We start from the raw sequence: 18,495 nt of genomic DNA, 5'->3' as shown, positions 1-18,495 counted from the left end.
TCAGCTCCACAAGCTGGACCTGCATCTGGATTTTGACTCTTTTCCAGAGAGCAGCAGCCATATTCCAGTGGGGGGGCCGCCTGCACCACTTTGCAACAAGTTGGCATCCAATTACCATGGACCAGTGGGTATTGACCATTGTAACCCACGGTTAGCGCCTACATTTTTCAAAAATACCCCTGGACTTCCCACCCAATCCATCCTGGAGCTGGGACGACCACACAGGAAAACTCGAGTCAGAGCTCTCAACCCTTCTGTCAGTCAGAGCCGGGGAACCAGTTCCACCGAATCAGCAGGAAAAGGGGTTCTACTCCATATATTTCCTTATTCCAAAAAAGACTGGCAGCCTCCGGCCTATTCTGGACCTCTATGCCTTGAATACTTTTCTTTGCAAGGAACGGTTCAGAATGGTATCCCTGGGCACTATGCTTCCTCTACTTCAAAAAGGGGATTGGCTCTGCTCTCTGGACCTTCAAGACGCATACGCCCTTATTGCGATCTTCCCTCCTCATCGCAAATATCTGCGATTCATGGTGGGTCACAGCCACTATCAGTACAAGGTACTACCATTCGGCCTAACCTCGGCGCCTCGAGTCTTTACGAAGTGCTTGGCAGTCGTGGCTGCGCAGTTACACAGCAGAGGCGTATACGTTTTTCCATACCTGGACGACTGGCTCATAAAAAGCCAGACAAAACAAGGAGCCCTCGACTCTCTCGGTCTCACCATAAGGTGTCTAAACTCATTGGGATTTCTAATAAATTACTCCAAATCCCAGTTGACACCGTCTCATCTTCTCTCCTTTATAGGAGCAGACCTAGACATGACACTGTCCAGAGCATTCTTATCTAACGACCATGCGACTACGCTGTCCAACCTTGCCAGCTTTATCCGCCATTGGAAAAGAGCCTCAGCTGGTCAGCTACTCAAGTTGCTCTGCCACATGGCATCAACAGTCCGTGTCACCCCTATGGCATGCCTTGCCATGAGAGTGATCCAATGGGCTCTAAAATCCCAGTGGCAACAAGCTACTCAGCCACTGCCGTCCCTGGTACACATAACCAACCAGCTTCATCTGTCCCTTGCCTGGTGGACAAACAAAGCCAACTTACAAGTGGGTCTTTCTTTCCAGCAACCGGCTCCTCAGGTGACCTTAACTACAGGCGCCTCCAACCTAGGTTGGGGAGCCCAAGCCCAAGGCCTTCAAACTCAAGGAACTTGGACAACAGCCGAAGCGACACATCAAATCAACTTTCTGGAGCTTCGAGCGATGCGGTACACCCTTTATGCATTTCAGGACTGTCTATCCAACAAAGTTGCCCTGATTCAAACAGACAACCAAGTTGCAATGTGGTACCTGAACAAACAGGGGGGCACAGGCTCTTATCTGCTGTGCCAGGAGGCGGCGCAGATTTGGGCCTGGGCCCTGACGCATTCCATTCTTCTGCGAACCACCTATCTGGCGGGCACTCAGAATGCACTGGCAGACCGCCTCAGCCGATGTTTCCAGCCCCAAGAATGGTCTCTAGATCCCTCTGTTGTGACCAGAATCTTCCACCGGTGGGATCATCCGACCATCGACCTCTTTGCGTCCAGTCAGAACCACAAAGTGGAACGCTTCTGCACTCTGCACAGGGACCGGCAAGCACCAGCCAGGGATGCCTTGGCCCGTCCCTGGAACAAAGGCCCGCTTTATGCGTATCCTCCAGTTCTGCTAATAAACAAGACTCTCTTGAAGCTACAACAGGACTGGGGCTTAATGATTTTCATAGCCCCGTACTGACCGCGCCAAATCTGGTTTCCCATACTTCGCGACCTCTCTGTCCAGGAACCCATTCACCTGGGCATGTCGCCCAACCTCATAACGCAGAATCACGGCACGTTATGCCACCTGAACCTCCAGGCCCTCTTTCTGACGGGCTGGATGTTGAAAGGCTGATACGTTACTTGAAAGGTTGAGTGGTTGTATCTCAAGTCCTAGTAGCTTCACGGAAGCCTTCCACGTGGAAATCCTACCGCTTTAAATGGAAGAGATATACCTTGTGGAGCACACAAAAGGGCTTGAGAAGAGAGCACATAACCCTGGTTTTGAGGGACCTACATTGGCTCCCAGTCAAATGGAGGAATAGATTTAGGTTGCTGACTGTTGTTTTTAAACTGTTGAAAACCATTTCTCCCTGTGTATTGCAGCGAGATCATATTGAGCTCTATGCTCCAAACAGTGCACTGAGGTCTGAGGGTACCAACTTACTAGTTATTCCTCTAGTTAAAAAATTTAGGTGGGCTAAAACAAGACTGAGTTTTTTCATCAGTAGCACCAAATGAGTGGAATAAGCTGCCTGCTGACCTTAGATCCCAGCAGGATTTTCAAGTGTTTAGAAAGGCATTAAAAACAGAGTTTTTCGAAGAAGTATTTGGGTGAAGCAGCATTATTTTTAATGTATTGATGTAAATGTATTGATTTTATGTTGAATGTCATGTGTATTGTTTTGTTGAATGCTGAGTTTATGATTTTCATTGTAATCCATGCTGAACAGATTCTAGGAAGTAGAGGAATATAAGCATTTTTAAATAAATGAATTTATAAAGAGCAGTTTCAAGGTGTAAGGTACAAGAAGCTGGAGTGGAAATTTAAATATGCCAATATCCTCATCAGGGCTGGAACAATCCAGGACATCTAAAATTTGGTGACTGGTGCCTGCCTGAGATGGGGGAGTTGCTACTGATGTCGGAGCTTGGCCTAAGTCCAGTAGCCAGAGTCCCGGCTAATGCCAGGGACCTAGGTCAAGAAGTCAATGGCTCTGGTCCGGGCTGTGAATCTTGTGGCTGCTCCCTGTCTCTAAGGCATGTACAAGTGTGCTGGGTGGGGAGGGAGCAGGGGGGAGAGAGAGTATGCTGAGGGGAAGGGAAGGGGGAGAGTTTGTGGGGCAGTGAAAAGAAGCAGTGGTTGTCTACTTCCATAGTGAGCCGAACAGTGAAGCTGCTTTGAAATGCCATTAAGTAACTGTTGTAAAGATAAAATGCAGTAAGGAAGAAGTGACAACAGCTATTGTGTGAGAGCAAAATGTCCATTCCTAACACAGATGGTGGTTCACTTGGTGGTTCCGATAAAAACATTTTACTTTTTTGTATGTAAGTTGATCAGGTGACTTCTTTCTCCTCAGAGAATATTTGGAGAAACTGCTGAGAAGAATCTCTACCTGTCCCAGCTGATTATATTGGATACTCTGGAAAAATGTCTTGCAGGGGTAAGTATTCCTGTGTGCTGCTTGAGAGCTGATATTGTAGTAGATGATTTTCCCTTCCTTCACTGCCACTCTTTCCTTCTGGAACTTACTGCCAATCCTGATTGATGCTGTGTCCTAATTGGAGCCATGGCTTAGGGGCATTTTGAGCCTTAGATTCAGTTGGGTAATGGAATTACTTGAAAGGGTAATTTAGGGCCCTGTTCTGGCCCTTACAAAAAAGTCAAATTAGCCAGGTAGCCAATTGATTTGGCTTTTACCATTTGTAACTTTTCTCCTGTGGTGGCTGAAATGGGACCTGGACATTATCACAACCAGTGAGATGCTTTTGAGTGCACTGCGTAATACCTTGAGTCTCGCATGCAAATCTCTGATGCCACAGTGGCCTAGTGGAAAACTGCCTCCACTGAACAAATTAGATCCATGCCCTCCTGCTCCCCCCCACAATTGGCATGTCAATTCCTCCTGGAGTATAGAGCTCAATATGATCCTCTGGAAAAGGGGTACAACGAGTGAGGTGATCACATTTGTGGATGACACAAAATTATGCAAAGTAGTTAAATCTCAAGCAGATTGTGATGAATTGCAGGAGGACCTTTCGAGAGTGGAAGATTGGGCATCCAAATGGCAGATGAAATTTAATGTGGACAAGTGCAAAGTGATGCATATAGGGAAAAATAACCCTTGCTGTAGTTACACAATGTTAGATTCTATCTTAGGAATTACCACCCAGGAAAGAGATCTAGGTATCATCATAGTGGATAATACATTTAACTCGTCAGCTCAGTGTGCTGTGGTGATCAATAAAGCAAACAGAATGTTAGGAATTATTAAGAAGGGAATGGCAAATAAAACAGAGGATGTCATAATGCCTCTGGATCGCTCCATGGTGAGACCGCACCTTGAATACTGTGTACAGTTCTGGTCACCGCATCTCAAAAAGGATATAGCTGCACTGGAGAAAGGGTAGTGAAGGGTGACCAAAGTAAGGGGCATAGAACAGCTCCCCTATGAGGAAAGGCTAAAGAAGTTAGGGCTGTTCAGTTTGGAGAAGAGATGACGGAGGGGGGATATGATAGAAGTCTACAAAATCATGAAATGACTTGAACAAGTTAATGCAAATCTGTTATTTACTCTCTCAGATAATAGAAGGACTAGGGGGCACTCCATGAAGTTAGCAAGTAGCTCATTTAAAACAAATCGAAGAAAATGTCTTCATTCAGCACATAGTTAAGCTCTGGAATTCATTGCCAGAGGATGTGGTTACAGCAGTTAGTGTAACTGGGTTTAAAAAAACATTTGGATAAATTCATAAACTGCTATTGAAGTAATTACTAAGCAATAGTAGTTTGTGATTTATCTAATGGTTGGGTACTTGCCAGGTACTTGACTTGGATTGGCCTCTGTTGGAAACAGGATGCTGGGCTTGATGGACCCTTGGTCTGACCCAGTATGGCATTTCTTATGTTCTTATGTCCTTTGGGCTGTGGAGCCATGAGCCTTCATTTGGAACTACTGATTTTTTCTTTTATAAATCCCTCATCCTGTGTAGCCTAGCCATTTCATTTACGGTCCTTGGCCAGAGGCCAGAAACTGAAGAATCCTCTGGAATTCAGTTAATATGTACTCTACATCCAGCCAGTAGGTATGGTTCTCATTTGATCTCTGGGGCTTCCTCCCCCCTATAGGAATTATGAATGTGGACTCCGCAGCATCCCTGGCTAGCCCTGGACACAGAAGCTTCACCTGGGAATCTAATCCACATGGCAGCATGAGGACTATGAGTGGCTTGACTTATTCCTCCATGGGCTCAGCAAAATCAGAGAGTAGAATAAAGCCCTCCTAATAGCCTATAATGCAACATTCTAGTGCAGTGGTCCTATGTTGCGTAGCAATTGCTTCTAATCATATGTTTATGATTTTAAATAATTAAGTACAATGCATTTGTGTTAGAATTTAAAAAATGCAAATGTGTGTACTTATATTTAAGTTAGCAAAAATGACAATGTAAATTAAAAAGGTTGTGAACCAGAATGCTAAAAATTGATAGATTTTTTTTTTTTAATCTTGGAGAAGTCCTTTTTCTCAATGTCTCAAAAACCCAACTGTTTTTGTTATGCCCTTTTCCTTGTGTTAGTTTATATAGCTTCTTAGTTGTGTTGTAGTTAGCTGTATTATATATTTCTTTGTGGGTTGCCAATAACATGAGCTTCATTGGCTTCAGGCTCGAGATGACTTTTCCAGGTGTTTCCTAGTTTACATTTAACCTCGCTCAAACTTCCAGTGGGAGGCCCAGTCTTGGTGCATCCATGGTGAATGTTCATATTTCATTGCTCCCCTATGCGCACACTGCGTATAGGGGAGCTCTTCATTTTTTTTGCTCCGTTGGCAGGGTGCGAAGCAATGTGCAGGGCTTGCTCCTGTGGTGGTGTAATTGCAAAGCCAAACGTTTAGCTGTGGTGAACTCTTCCATTGTCTGTGGGATTTCATCAGCTGTCAGCCTGCTTCCTGAATGAGAATGGTGAACCCTGATGCTGAATTTGGAAGAGAACTATCTGTGCAAAGTTCATAAAGAGAACCAACAATCTACCTGCTATTTTTAATTTTCAGAAAGAATTTATATAAAAATAAAAAGATGTAAACGAGTTTTGATCCAAGCAGGATGGCAGGCCTCACACATAGGCAACATTATTGGATGGAGCCTGGCATGGGAAACATTTCAAAGTTTCTAGTCCTTTGACAGAGCCTCATTGAGCATGCAATATACCATGAATCCACGCGAGGTCCCTTCAGTTTCTTCTTTTCCGTGGAGCCTTGCCTCTCGCGGTCGGGCGAGCCTCACTTATTTTCTAACGTTTTCTAACTTCAAGTGACATGCTTTTTGTGATTGATATTTTTTTTGCTTTTCCTTGCACATTTGATGTGGCCTCTTCCCCCCCCCCCCCCCCCCCCCCCCCCCCGGTTCTCCTGTTAGTAGCCTAGATAGGTTTTTTTTATGTTTTTGGGTAAATTTATTTTCGTTCTTGATTCCCCGGGGCAACGGTGCATTCAGTGCCTGCTGGCCTTAGACAGCCGCTGCCATTGATTTTGATCTCGTGTCCTCCTTGTTTTGTGACGTGTCAATGTCAGATTTTAAGCAGTGCCGCAGTTCCAAGATGCTGCGAAGATTTCCATGACTCGGCTTCCCCAGAGGTGGAAAATCCAATTCGCCACCCCTTGGTACAGAGAACATTCTTAAATCGCGACTCAGTCTGTCCGCTTTCACATTCTCCTTTCCGGCCAGATATATAGTCCTGAGAACCATCCTGTAGGAGAGGTCCCATGACCAGATCTGGACTACTTCCTGACACAGGAGGTATGATCCCGTACATCCCTGTTTGTTGACATAGCACATTGCTACTTGATTATCAGTCTGTATCAGTACAATTTTGTTGGACAGACTTTCGCTGAAAACCCACAGTGCATACCTGAATACCCAGAGAATCCAGTTAATTGATTTGGCAGAGATGTTCTTGGGCAGACCATAAACCCTGGGTGCTGAGTCCAGCTACATGAGCTCTCCAGCCCACAGTGGACGCATCCATGGTAAGGACAATTTGGGTGGGAAGATTTTGGAAGGACATCTCCCCCTTTGCAGATTTAAAATTGTCCACCACCAGGACAAAGATGCTCAGAGAGACGTGTGACTCGGATGTGATCCTGGAGGTCCTGAGTAGCTTGACGCCACTGCGACATGAAGATCCATTGGGCTTTTTGCATATGCAAACATGCCAAGAAAGTGATGTGCACTGTAACAGCCATGTGGACTAATAGCCCCACATGGTCATAAGAGGTTGATGGCCCTAGCCAGAGCAGGAAGGCCTTGGCCTGAGCTGTGTCTAGAGAACTCCAATGCATTCCAATTGTAATGACAGGCTGAGATAGGGCTTGGAGTAGTTGACAACGAACCCTAGTAACTCCAGCACCTGGCTGGTCGAGCTCATAACCAGCCAATCGTCCAGACAAGGAAAACATCAACTTCCCAATATGTGGTTTGCCGCCACCAGGGTTAGGCATTTCGTAAAGCCACACGGGGCTGGCGTGAGACCAAATGGCAGAATGCAATACTGGAAGTATTCCTCAATTCTGCTCTCTATACAGGATACCAGCAAACCAGCCTCAGATGCCTTCACCCGCCATTGGAGCAAGGGTCTTCTATATGTATATCCTCCAACTCCACTGGTAATGAAGACTCTCTTGAAGCTTCTCGAGGACAAAGGAACTGTGATCCTCATAGCCCCGCATTGGCCAACACAGGGTTGGTTTCCACTCCTCCACGAGATGTCCACCCGGAAACCAATCAGGCACATGACCAGCGTCTGGAATCCATCCTTAAACAGTCTTTTGACGTAGCCGCTATGTCCCTACAAATAGCGGCCTGCTACACCGTAGTGACATGTGCCTGCTTATCTCAGACCAGGAGCAACACCCCTGGAGAAGTCATGGAACCAGCAGTGTCATTCCTTGCGGACCCTGCTTCCGATCTGGTGCGCACGGCGGCCAGAGGAGTGTCGTCTGCGGTGGCTGCCAGGAGGCAACTCTGGCTCCGAAGTTGGTTGGCCAACGCATCTTCCAAAACTCGCCTCACAAGGATGCCCTTCAAAGGATCCCTCCTGTTCGGCAACGAGCTAGAGAAACTGGCCAACAAATGGGGCGAGTCCCCATTGCCGCGCCTACCGGAGGACAGGACGAAGAGGAACCAGCGACCCTTCCCCCGACCCTCCAGGGGCAGAAGTTCACAGCGCTTCAATTAATACAGAAACAACTATCAAGCTCCCCGCCCTACGGGCAGGAACCAGTCCCTTCAGACCAAGCACAACAAGAGGGGAACCAGCTCGGGTACAGGCCCCAGCCGTACCCCACAATGAGATTCAGCTGACCCGTCCAAGGGAAGAAACCATAGGGGGCAGACTAGCCCTATTCTACTACAGATGGGTCGAGATAACTTCGGACAAGTGGGCCCTAGCCATCATTCGGGAGGGGTACTATCTGGATTTCCTACAAACCCCTCCGGACAAGTTCGTGGAGTCGCCTTGCCACGACCTCGCCAAGAGGGTGGCAGTGGAAGCTACACTAACCAGACTACTGGCCCTCGAGGCCATAACCCCACTACCTCCACAAGAAATAAATGCTAGGCATTATTCCATTTATTTTATCGTCCCCAAGAAAGAGGGGACGTTCAGGCCCAACCTGGGCTTCAATTCTGTCAACCGCCACCTGAGGATTCCCTGCTTCCGCATGGAAACCCTACGCTCCGTAATAAGGGCAATACAACTGGGAGAGTTTCTCACATCCCTGGATCTTTCGGAGGCCTACCTACACATCCCAATTCATCAGGAACACAAAGCGCTATCTTCGCTTCAAAATCCTGGACTATCACTACCAGTTCCGGGCACTATCCTTCGGGTTAGCCACAGCACCCCAGACGTTCACCAATGTCATAGTGGTGGTGGTGGCAACATTGAGGAAGGAAGGAATCCTTGTACATCCTTATCTAGAAGATTGGCTGATCAGGGCGAAATCCCCAGAGGAAAGCCGCCAAGCAACCAACAGAGTCAAAACTCTACTGGAGAGCCTAGGATGGGTGGTCAACACAAACAAACGTTGTCTGCAGCCCTCACAGTCTCTAGAGCACACAGGAGTCCGATTCGACACCAAAGAAGACAAGGTCAGCCTGACTCCCACAAGGAGATCAAAACTGTGGAACCGGTTACAAAGCCTGTTGAGCAAACCTCGCCCCACAGCATGGGATTACCTACAAGTCCTTGGTCTGATGGCATCCACACTGGAAGTAAGTACCATGGGTGCGAGCTCACATGAGACCCCTGCAGCGCTCGCTTCTATCACGATGGAATCCGCTGTCTCAGAACTACGCTGTACGTCCATCACTCCCGGGAGGGTTCAGACCCAGCTACGGTGGTGGCTACTGGCCAGCCACCTGAGCCAGGGAACAAGACTATCCTCCCCAACCTGGACCCTGCTCACCACAGACGCCAGCCTACGAGGATGGGGGAGCTCACTGCGACTTCTGTGTTCCACTGCCCAAGGGCAGTGGAACACAGAAGAGTCGGGATGGAACATCAACCGCCTAGAAGCCCGGGCAGTCAGACTAGCCTGCCTACGCTTCGCCCACAGACTCCGGACAAAGCAGTCAGAGTAATGTCAGACAACGCCACAACAGTGGCCTACATCAGCTGGCAGGGGGGAACCAGAAGCCAAGAGGTGTCTCTGGAAATAGACCCCTAATGACGTGGGCGGAAGTAAACCTCGAAGAGATCTCGGCTGTCCACATCGCCAGGAAAGACAACATCACGGCGGACTACCTCAGCAGGGAAAGTCTAGACCCAGGAGAATGGAAGCTGTCCTCCACAGCTTTCCAAATGATAGTGAACCGGTGGAGGACACCAGACATGGACCTTCTGACAAACCGGTCCAACACCCAAGTACCCAGGTACTTCAGCCGCAGGTGGGAACCTCAGTCCCAGGGGATCGATGCCCTGGTACAGACCTGGCCACAGGGTACCCTATTATACGCTTTCCCGCCGTGGCCCCTACTGGGCGCAATCTTTCACAAGATACAGCTGCACAGGGGACTAGTTTTTTTTGGTGGCCCCAGACTGGCCAAGAAGACCGTGGTACGCCGACATGAGAAGACTACTGGCAGGGAACCCCCTACCACTGCCTCCACACAGAGACCTGCTCCAACAAGGACCGATCCTCCACGAGGATCCAGCTCAATTCTCTCTTATGGCCTGGCCATTGAGAGGGCTCGCCTGAGAGAGAGAGCGGATACTCGGGGGCTGTAATCGACACCCTGCTCTGAGCACGCAAGTTCTCCCCATCTCTAACGTATATAAGGATTTGGAGAGTTTTTGAAGCCTGGTGCGAAGACCACGACATCAAGCCATGCTCAACTAAAGTTCCCGTGATCCTGGAATTCTTACAGAATGGGCTACAGAAGTGGCTGTCCCTCAACTCTATCAAGGTACAGGTGGCCGCATTGTCATGCCAAGGACCCAAGAGCGGGGGCGACAGCATAGCTTCTCACCCAGACATGTCACGTTTCCTGAAAGGAGTCAAACACATCCGCCTGTTCCTCAGGCTCACCCCGGGATCCATCCAGCTATGCACGGTCCCTTCGTTTCTTCCCAAGGTGGTATCACACTTCCATCTTAACCAAACCATCTCGCTATCGTCGCCGGATGACTTGAAGAATTCGGAAGAAGCTCGTAGTCTATGCCACCTCAATATAGGCAGACTCCTGTCCAGATACCTGGAAATGTCGGAACCCGTACGAAAAACAGACCACCTATTCGTCCTTCACAGCGGGAAGAGACAAGGGGAAGCGGTCTCGCGGGCAACCATAGCCCGCTGGATCAAGGAAGTCATCAAGGCGGCCTACATAGAAGCAGGCAAGCCTCCGCCTCTACAGGTCAAGGCCCATTCTACCAGAACCCACGCAGTATCCTGGGCAGAAACCAGAATGTTGTCACCCGCTGAGATCTGCAGGGCGGCGACATGGTCCTCCATCCACACCTTCTCCAGATTCTACCTTCTGGATGTTCAGGCTCGGGAGGACACGGCATTTGCAAGGGCAGTACTAAGTGGGTCATGGGCAGCCTCACACCCGGTTCGGGAGTAGCTTTTATACATCCCATTGGTCCTGAGTCCATCTGCTACACGCTAGGAAATGGAGAAATTACTTGCCTGGTAATTTTGTTTTCCTTAGTGTAGACAGATGGACTCAGCATCCCACCCTTGGCTGCCGTTACGCATGGAATTTCGAATGATTCAAGGGTAAGCCACGTTTTCATTCACCTAGGGCACCCACCCTACCGGGTGTCGACGCTTTCCCGTTGAGTACACTGGCGGTCTCCAGCTATAGTCGTTCCAACCAGTTCAAATTATTCAAGTTATTCAAGTTAATCAAGTTCTAAAGTTTTAACCAAGTTATGAAGTTATTCAGGTTAATCGAATTAGTCAGTCACACATATATCCACAATGCTTTTCGAAGAGAATACTGAAGAGCTGCACTTCCTGCAGGGGTATATGTACTAGGGGCTGACGTCAGATTGAAATATGATCCGTCTCCAACTGCTATCAGGAGTACACTATACCCATTGGTCCTGAGTCCATCTGTCTACACTAAGGAAAACGAAATTATCAGGTAAGTAATTTCTCCATTTGACATTGTAGATTAATTTTAAAAAAGTCATTACCCAATTCCCTCTCCCCATGTAAAAAGTAACAAACCTGTATACACTACATTGCATCTTTTCTAAACTCTGTCATTAACTGTGTGACCGTTTACTCAAGAATAACAGGTCGCTTAATTTTCCAAATTTTGCAGAATAAAAATAAGATACTAAGGATAAGGCCAAACATGCTTTGAGCCTAATTGTAAATTTCCATGTAAATGTATCCATGCATGTGGTTTCTGTTATAACAGATCTTCTTCACTTGGCCGCAGTAATGTGTTCTTTCCGGAGTAAGAGTGCTCAGTGTTGAAAGCAGAACATTTCTAGTCTGGCTGGGTGCCCTCAGTTTGTAACTATAAATTAACAATTTATGATAGGTTTTGTGATTTCAGTTACAGTTTTGAGTGGTTGGTCTAGAAACATGCCAGGAATTCTGTGTCTGGACTTAACTGCATTTGAAGCCAGTACAGATTCCTAAAAACGTTTAAACGGTAGGGAGCTATGTGCTGAAAGAGCAAACCATCTTTCTTGTCACCCTGGACTGCCCTTTTAGCATAGTAAATGATGACAGATAAAGACCAATTGGCCCTCACAATCTGCCCAGCTGAGGTTCTTCCTTTGGTTTTCTACCACCCTGGACAGGTGAGCATAAAATTCCCCAACACAAACCAACACAGTTCCCGTCTCCATGTCTTCCACCTGATATCTCGATCCCCCCCCCCCCCCCCACTACCTTCCACATCTGTTCCAAGCATGTCCAAAATTTGCCACAGTTTGAACCTCCACTAGTAGCCCATTTTAAGCCTTCTCATCTTCCTCTTTGATTCTTAGAAGACCAGTACTTAATCCAATATCCAGAACCCCTTCCAAGTTATCTTTGGTGGCACTTCTATTAAACTCTTTCAGCAGCAGGATTGTTGTAATACCTCTGTGGTGTGTTGTGGGTTTTGTGTGGCTACTGGGAGCCCTATTTGTAAATGCTGCAGTTCACAGCTAGTCCTTGGGAGAAGGAAGAGCTGACCATGGCTTTGCTTCTCCTTGCAGGGCTTGCTGTCTGTGTGTAGAACAGCATTGCAGGTAGCTCTCTAGCAAGCTGTTTCTAACTCAGTTGGCCACCGGAAGTGATTGTGATGTGTCATTTTTTCCTCTTCCCTGTCCTTGTATGCACTTCATTTTTGGAAACACTGTAGGTGTGGCGGTGTCTGCTTATATACAGAAATTTTGATGTAGGACTGGCACCAGTACTATGGGAAACTTGTAGTACAGGAACTTTTAGAAGCAGGAATCAAGTTGATCTGTCATAGAAAGAAATACTTGAGAGTATTCAAGGAAAATCTGCAAGTTGAGTTAATGTGAGGATTTCATTTATACAAACTGAAATTTAAACAGAATAAATTAAAGCAAATCTTTTTTCATTGATTCCACTGCGTTGCTGTTTTAAACTTGCACACACACATTACAAGTTAATGACAATGAAGTATTGCAGCACTTTTTTTCCAGCTAAAAAGTCAAATAAACCAAAATTGTGGCAGAGTACACAAGTGTCTGAAATGTTTCTCTTCTTAGCAACCGAAGGACAGCATGCGGCTAGATGAGACGATGCTGGTGAAACAGCTTCTCCCCGAGATCTGCCACTTTATCTACACCTACCGTGAGGGAAACCAGCACGCAGCCGAACTCCGCAACTCCGCCTCTGGCGTCCTTTTCTCTCTCAGCTCCAATAACTTCAATGCTGTCTTCAGCCGCATTTCTACCAGGTGTGTATAGGTATTGGATTGAGTGTAGTTTATCTGCTATTGTAACTGTCCTTGTAAATCATGTCAGTGGACTCGTGCAGTATGGCGAGTACACAATCAGGGATTTGCTCCGAAAAGAAAAGTAACTTGGATTGGTGTAGAAGCTTTAATTTAGAATGGATCATGATTCATTTTTTGGTTGAGTAAGTCAAACACGCATGTATCCCTTCCTAGGATGCATGTCTTGGCAGCAGGTTTCGGTGATTGGGCTCTGTGAAAAATTTCCAGTATTATCCAGTTAGAGTGGTGACAGCTAAGGTGCAAGGAAGTGAGCTTGCACAGAGTCAGTGGGTGAGAGTACTGATGTTGCTTACTGGGCCTAATATTTCAGCACTGTACCCACTTCACTACAACGTACTCTGAGCTACAGGACAATCGAAGTTTGCTTTGACACTGTTTAGAACTTGAAATATAAACACAAGTTTAACACACAAGAATAATGCAGTCTTACAATTTTTCTGGTTTGTTGGAAGCCTCTTTTTTTTGTCTTTTCTTTAACTGCTATGTTCCTCACTTGCAGTCTCAGTCACAAGGATTGTTGTCTTTTGTGTCTGTTGGACATATCATTTTAACTTTTTTTTTTTTTTTTTTTTAAATGAGACCCTTTGTGTGCGATGGAGCATAAGATCAAGATGGTAGAATTAGAGAGTACATTGAAACATAGCTGCCTATTTTGTCTAGTTCAGTTGTTTCCCAAATCTGTCCTTGTGAATTCCCCAGCTGGGCAAGCAAAACTTTTATTATAGCAAAAGTATGAATGTCCACTGTGGTTATCCTAAATATCAGACCAGTTTAGAGGAGGTGTTGGCCATTCTGAGGGACTGGATTAGGGAACTGCTGATCTCTGCATGAGCAGTTTTACATAATTTTTTATTGGTCTAGTACAGGGGTGGGCAATTAATTTTCCCATGGGGCCGCATGAGAAATTGGGATGGTTTTAGAGGGCCGGACTAATATAATTAACTCAGTTCTCAATAGCCCTACTTATGAAAAGACAGCAGTTTACCACCAATGCATGTCCTCTGAGAAAACACAACAAATAAGACCGATACAAACGCTTACATGCTAGCAAAATATCTCATCTCGGTAACAGACACAGAACCGACCTAACATACTCCCAGGATCTGTAGTAATGCACATAAACTAATCTGCACACAGTTACACCTGTATTATGGAATACACTCAAACAGGAGCAACCCTATCTATGAAAAGGCAACACTACAAATATTACATCAGACCCTAAACACCAATACACCTCTTATTAGGAAAACAGAACTAACAAGCAGCTATAGATCCCCAAACAGAAATAATTGTAAAACTATACTAATAAGCAGAATAAATGTTTCTAAACAGCTATGAACAGAATAACATCCAACAATTAAAAACTCATAAAAACTATTAAACATTCTCCAAACACCAATAAAATATTTCAAAAAAGCAGACATCATACAATTAAAATGGCAGTCAAGAAAAATAAACTTAAAGCCACCTTTACTTACCCCCTCCAGCAGCTCTCCTACTCCCCTTCCCTGCAGGCCATGGCACACACCAGAAGCAGCAGTAGAAGCTAAGCTCTATACTTATGGTCCTCTTCCTTAGTGCCCATGTCTCTCACACACACACCATACCAGTCATGCCCCCATGACCAGTTTCTGTCTCTCACACACCAATCATCTCCCAAACAGTCTTTGGCACACACACACCAGTCACCTTCCTGAACAGTTTCTCTCATGCCATACACACACACACACACACACACACACACACACACAGGCTTCCCACTCCCGTGTTCTACTTGCATATATGGTCTTCTCACTCTCATAATCACTTTCTCTGTGTCTCTCTCTCACACACACACACACTCACTCACCAGTCTCTCACTCCCATGCTTGTTCTCTCCACATGCACAGGCTTCTCATTCCCAAAATCACTTTCTTTCTCTCTCTCACACACACACACACCAGTCTCTCACTCCCATGTTCTCTTTCAGATATACCGGCTTCTCCCTCCCATGATGTGTCTCACACACACCCGGGTTTCTCACTCCCATGCTCACTCTTCACATGCACAGGCTTCTCATTCCCATAATCACTTTTTCTCTCTCTCTCTCTCTCACACACACACACACACCAGTCACCTGATCTCACTCATGCATACACACACACACAGGCTTCCCACTCCCAAGTTCTCTTTCAGATATACAGGCTTCTCCCTCCCATGCTGTGTCTCACACACACCCAGGTTTCTCACTCTCATGCTCACTCTCTTCACATGCACAGGCTTCTCATTCCCATAATCACTTTTTCTCTCTCTCTCTCTCTCTCACACACACACACCAGTCACCTGATCTCACTCATGCATACACACACACACAGGCTTCCCACTCCCAAGTTCTCTTTCAGATATACAGGCTTCTCCCTCCCATGCTGTGTCTCACACACACCCAGGTTTCTCACTCTCATGCTCACTCTCTTCACATGCACAGGCTTCTCATTCCCATAATCACTTTCTCTCTGTTACACACACACCAGTCTCTCTCATTTCCATGCTCACTCTCCACGTGCACAGGCTTCTCATTCCCTGAATCACATTCTCTCACATTCACACACACCAGTCTTTTTCTCTCACACACACAGTCACCTTACCAAGCAGTCTCTCTCTCTCATGCATGCACACTCACCCAGGTTTCTCACTCCCACAACTCCAGGCTTCTTATGCTCATGCTTTCCCACATACCCAGACTTCTCACTTCCATGCTTTTTCTCACACACACACACACACACATCAGTCACCTCCCTGACTAATGCCTCACACTCTCACATACACATCAGTCATCTCCCTGAGCAATCACTTTCATTGTCTCTCACATACACACACACACATCAGCTCTCTGACCACTCAATCACACACAGGCTGGCTGGCTGCTTCTCACTCTCTCTTACTCACTTCCTCTTCCCCCTACATATGTCACGGAGTTTTTTGCCGGTCCGCGGCGCGCGCTCCCGGTCTCTCCCGCTGCCGTTGCCGCTGGGCTGTCAGCACGTTCAAGCCCAGTGGAAACGGCAGCGGTGTTGGAAGAAGCTATGGCACCCGTGGCTGGCCTTTTCTTCTTCCCGCGCCTGCCCCCCCCCCCCCTCCCGTGACCCGAAACAGGAAGTGATACAGGGAGCGGTGCGCGGGAAGGAGAAAGAGCCGTGCCGAGTCGGCTGCAGCATCGGTCCCCGAGCAATTGAACCAGCCGGCAATCGAGAAAGGAGTCAGCAGCATGAGCCCCCGCAGGCCAAGAAAGAAGAATCCCTTCGGCCGCGGGAGGCTCATGCTGCTGACTCTCTTCTCGATTGCCGGCTGGTTCAGTTGCTCGGGGGCCGATGCTGCAGCCGACGCGGCACGGCTCTTTCTCCTTCCCGCGCACCGCTCCCTGTATCACTTCCTGTTTCGGGTCACGGGAGGGGGGGGGCAGGCGCGGGAAGAAGAAAAGGCCAGCCGCGGGTGCCATAGCTTCTTCCAACACCGCTGCCGTTTCCACTGGGCTTGAACGTGAGACAGCCCAGCGGCAACGGCAGCGGGAGAGACCGGGAGCGCGCGCCGCGGACCGGCAAAAAACTCCGTGACATATGTAGGAAAGAAACTCGAGCGAAGGCACGCTGTCCGATTGGCCGGTGCTGGGCAAGGCTTGCCCAGCACCGGCCAATCGGACAGCGTGCCTTCGCTCGAGTCACTCCCTCCTCCCCCCCGGACGCTGTAAAAAAAAAAAAAAAAACAGTTCATTCTCCGCTCCCTCGCTCCCCGATTGGCCGGCCAATCGGGGAGTGAGGGAGCGGAGAATGAACTGCTGCCTTCCCTCTGCAAGGGAAGGCAGCAGTGCCTCATTCCCCGTCTGCTCTCAGCAGTGGGCGGGCCAGATTCAGCCCGCGGGCCGCCCCTTGCCCAGGTCTGGTCTAGTAGTTCCCTCCCTGCTCCTTTGGGCTTCCAGCTCAATTGGAACTGGAGTGATGTATGAATTTTCACAACTACCTGTGGATTTTTTTCCTGTATTTTATATTCTCTCCTAATTCATTTAGTCAAGTTATTGCAGCCACACTCCTTGGCTGGGGGCTACACTCTGGGGCTCTCAGTGGAGCCTTGTAATCAAAGGCCCTAAATCCAGCCATTAGGTGTTGCCATTGCATGATAGCTCCTGGGAGAAGGGAGTAAGTTGTAAGCACTGCCTCCACAGCATCCCTAGCCTTGGCTGACCTGGGGTTTTCTTGATTTTAAAGTGTGCTGTGTAGAGTTTGCTTATACTAATAACTAGTACTAAAAGCCCATCCAAGGATGAGAAATACTGTAAAGTGTAGGAAATGCCTAATTGAGATGTGTGGTGGTAGAGTGCGTGCGCTGAGCTTGGGAGTAATATGAGTTTCCTAGCGTGTAGCCAGATGAACTCAGGACCAAGGGATTAGGTACTCCCCTGCTAGCAGATGGAGATGGAGTCAGGTTTTAAAAGCTGACATTACCCTAGATATACCCCTGCAGTGACCTCAGCCATTCAGTATCTCTCCGTCTCCTAGCAGATGTGGACGCTATCCCCACACCAGCAGCGGTGTTTAGTGGGATTGCAGCACTAGTTTGAAGGAGCAATTTACCTTTAAATTGAGAGAAAGATCGAGCCCCGCTCTCCTGTGGTGATACCTAAGGGTCCTTACCCCAGTTGAGAATTCTTGAGGCGATTTCCGAGATCCCTCAGAAGTGTGCCTTGGTCCGATAGCTGGCACCCAGTGTGGACTTGGCTGCTGAAGCAGCCGAAAGGCAGCAGGTGCAGGAAGCCGAGCATGGTAGTGACGGCCTAAGCCCTCTCCCCCTACAGCCGGAGATTGTCTCTGTACTCAGCCGGTAAGCTCTGAGCCCCCAGGTAAGTAGAAAATTCCTCCGATCCAGAGACAGGGAAGGGCTTCGGTAAGTCTTTCTGCCAGTCTCTTTGCTCGGCATGCCGAACCAACGTCACTACTGATCTCATTAGGGCAAGGGAAGAGGGTTTCCCAGTGGGTTGAGTGCCGCCCCCCCCCCCCCCCCCCCCGATGAGCTAGGCCCCACTGCAGGCTCATTGGACACTACACATGGTAGCCCTTGGTGGCGCCATCTTGCGCACTGTTTGGTGCAGTGCCATTTTCCCTCTTCGTCTGTCGGTACGCGTGGTGCAGGCTGGCCCTTTGTGCACCGTAAGTGCGCACATAACTGCA

The 18,495-nt window shown here is 47.8% G+C and overlaps 1 protein-coding gene across 9 annotated transcripts in view; it reads left to right on the top strand.

Annotated features, from left to right (window-relative positions):
- NF1 (neurofibromin 1) overlaps positions 1–18,495 on the top strand; it is a 527,350-nt gene that overhangs the window by 80,266 nt on the left and 428,589 nt on the right. For all 9 annotated transcript variants that reach the window (XR_003858146.1, XM_029611915.1, XM_029611920.1 and 6 more), the window contains exons 3-4: positions 3,163–3,246; positions 13,047–13,237. Coding sequence is in view for 8 of the 9 variants with exons in the window: in XM_029611915.1 (XP_029467775.1) it covers positions 3,163–3,246; positions 13,047–13,237 (275 nt within the window). In the remaining variant the exon portion in view is untranslated. The remainder of the gene's footprint in view (positions 1–3,162; positions 3,247–13,046; positions 13,238–18,495) is intronic.

The sequence above is a fragment of the Rhinatrema bivittatum genome, chromosome 8 (genome assembly GCF_901001135.1).
Source record: "Rhinatrema bivittatum chromosome 8, aRhiBiv1.1, whole genome shotgun sequence".
Taxonomy (NCBI): domain Eukaryota; kingdom Metazoa; phylum Chordata; class Amphibia; order Gymnophiona; family Rhinatrematidae; genus Rhinatrema; species Rhinatrema bivittatum.
Note: the sequence above shows the minus strand (reverse complement) of the source record. Positions and strands in the feature narration are given on the sequence as shown.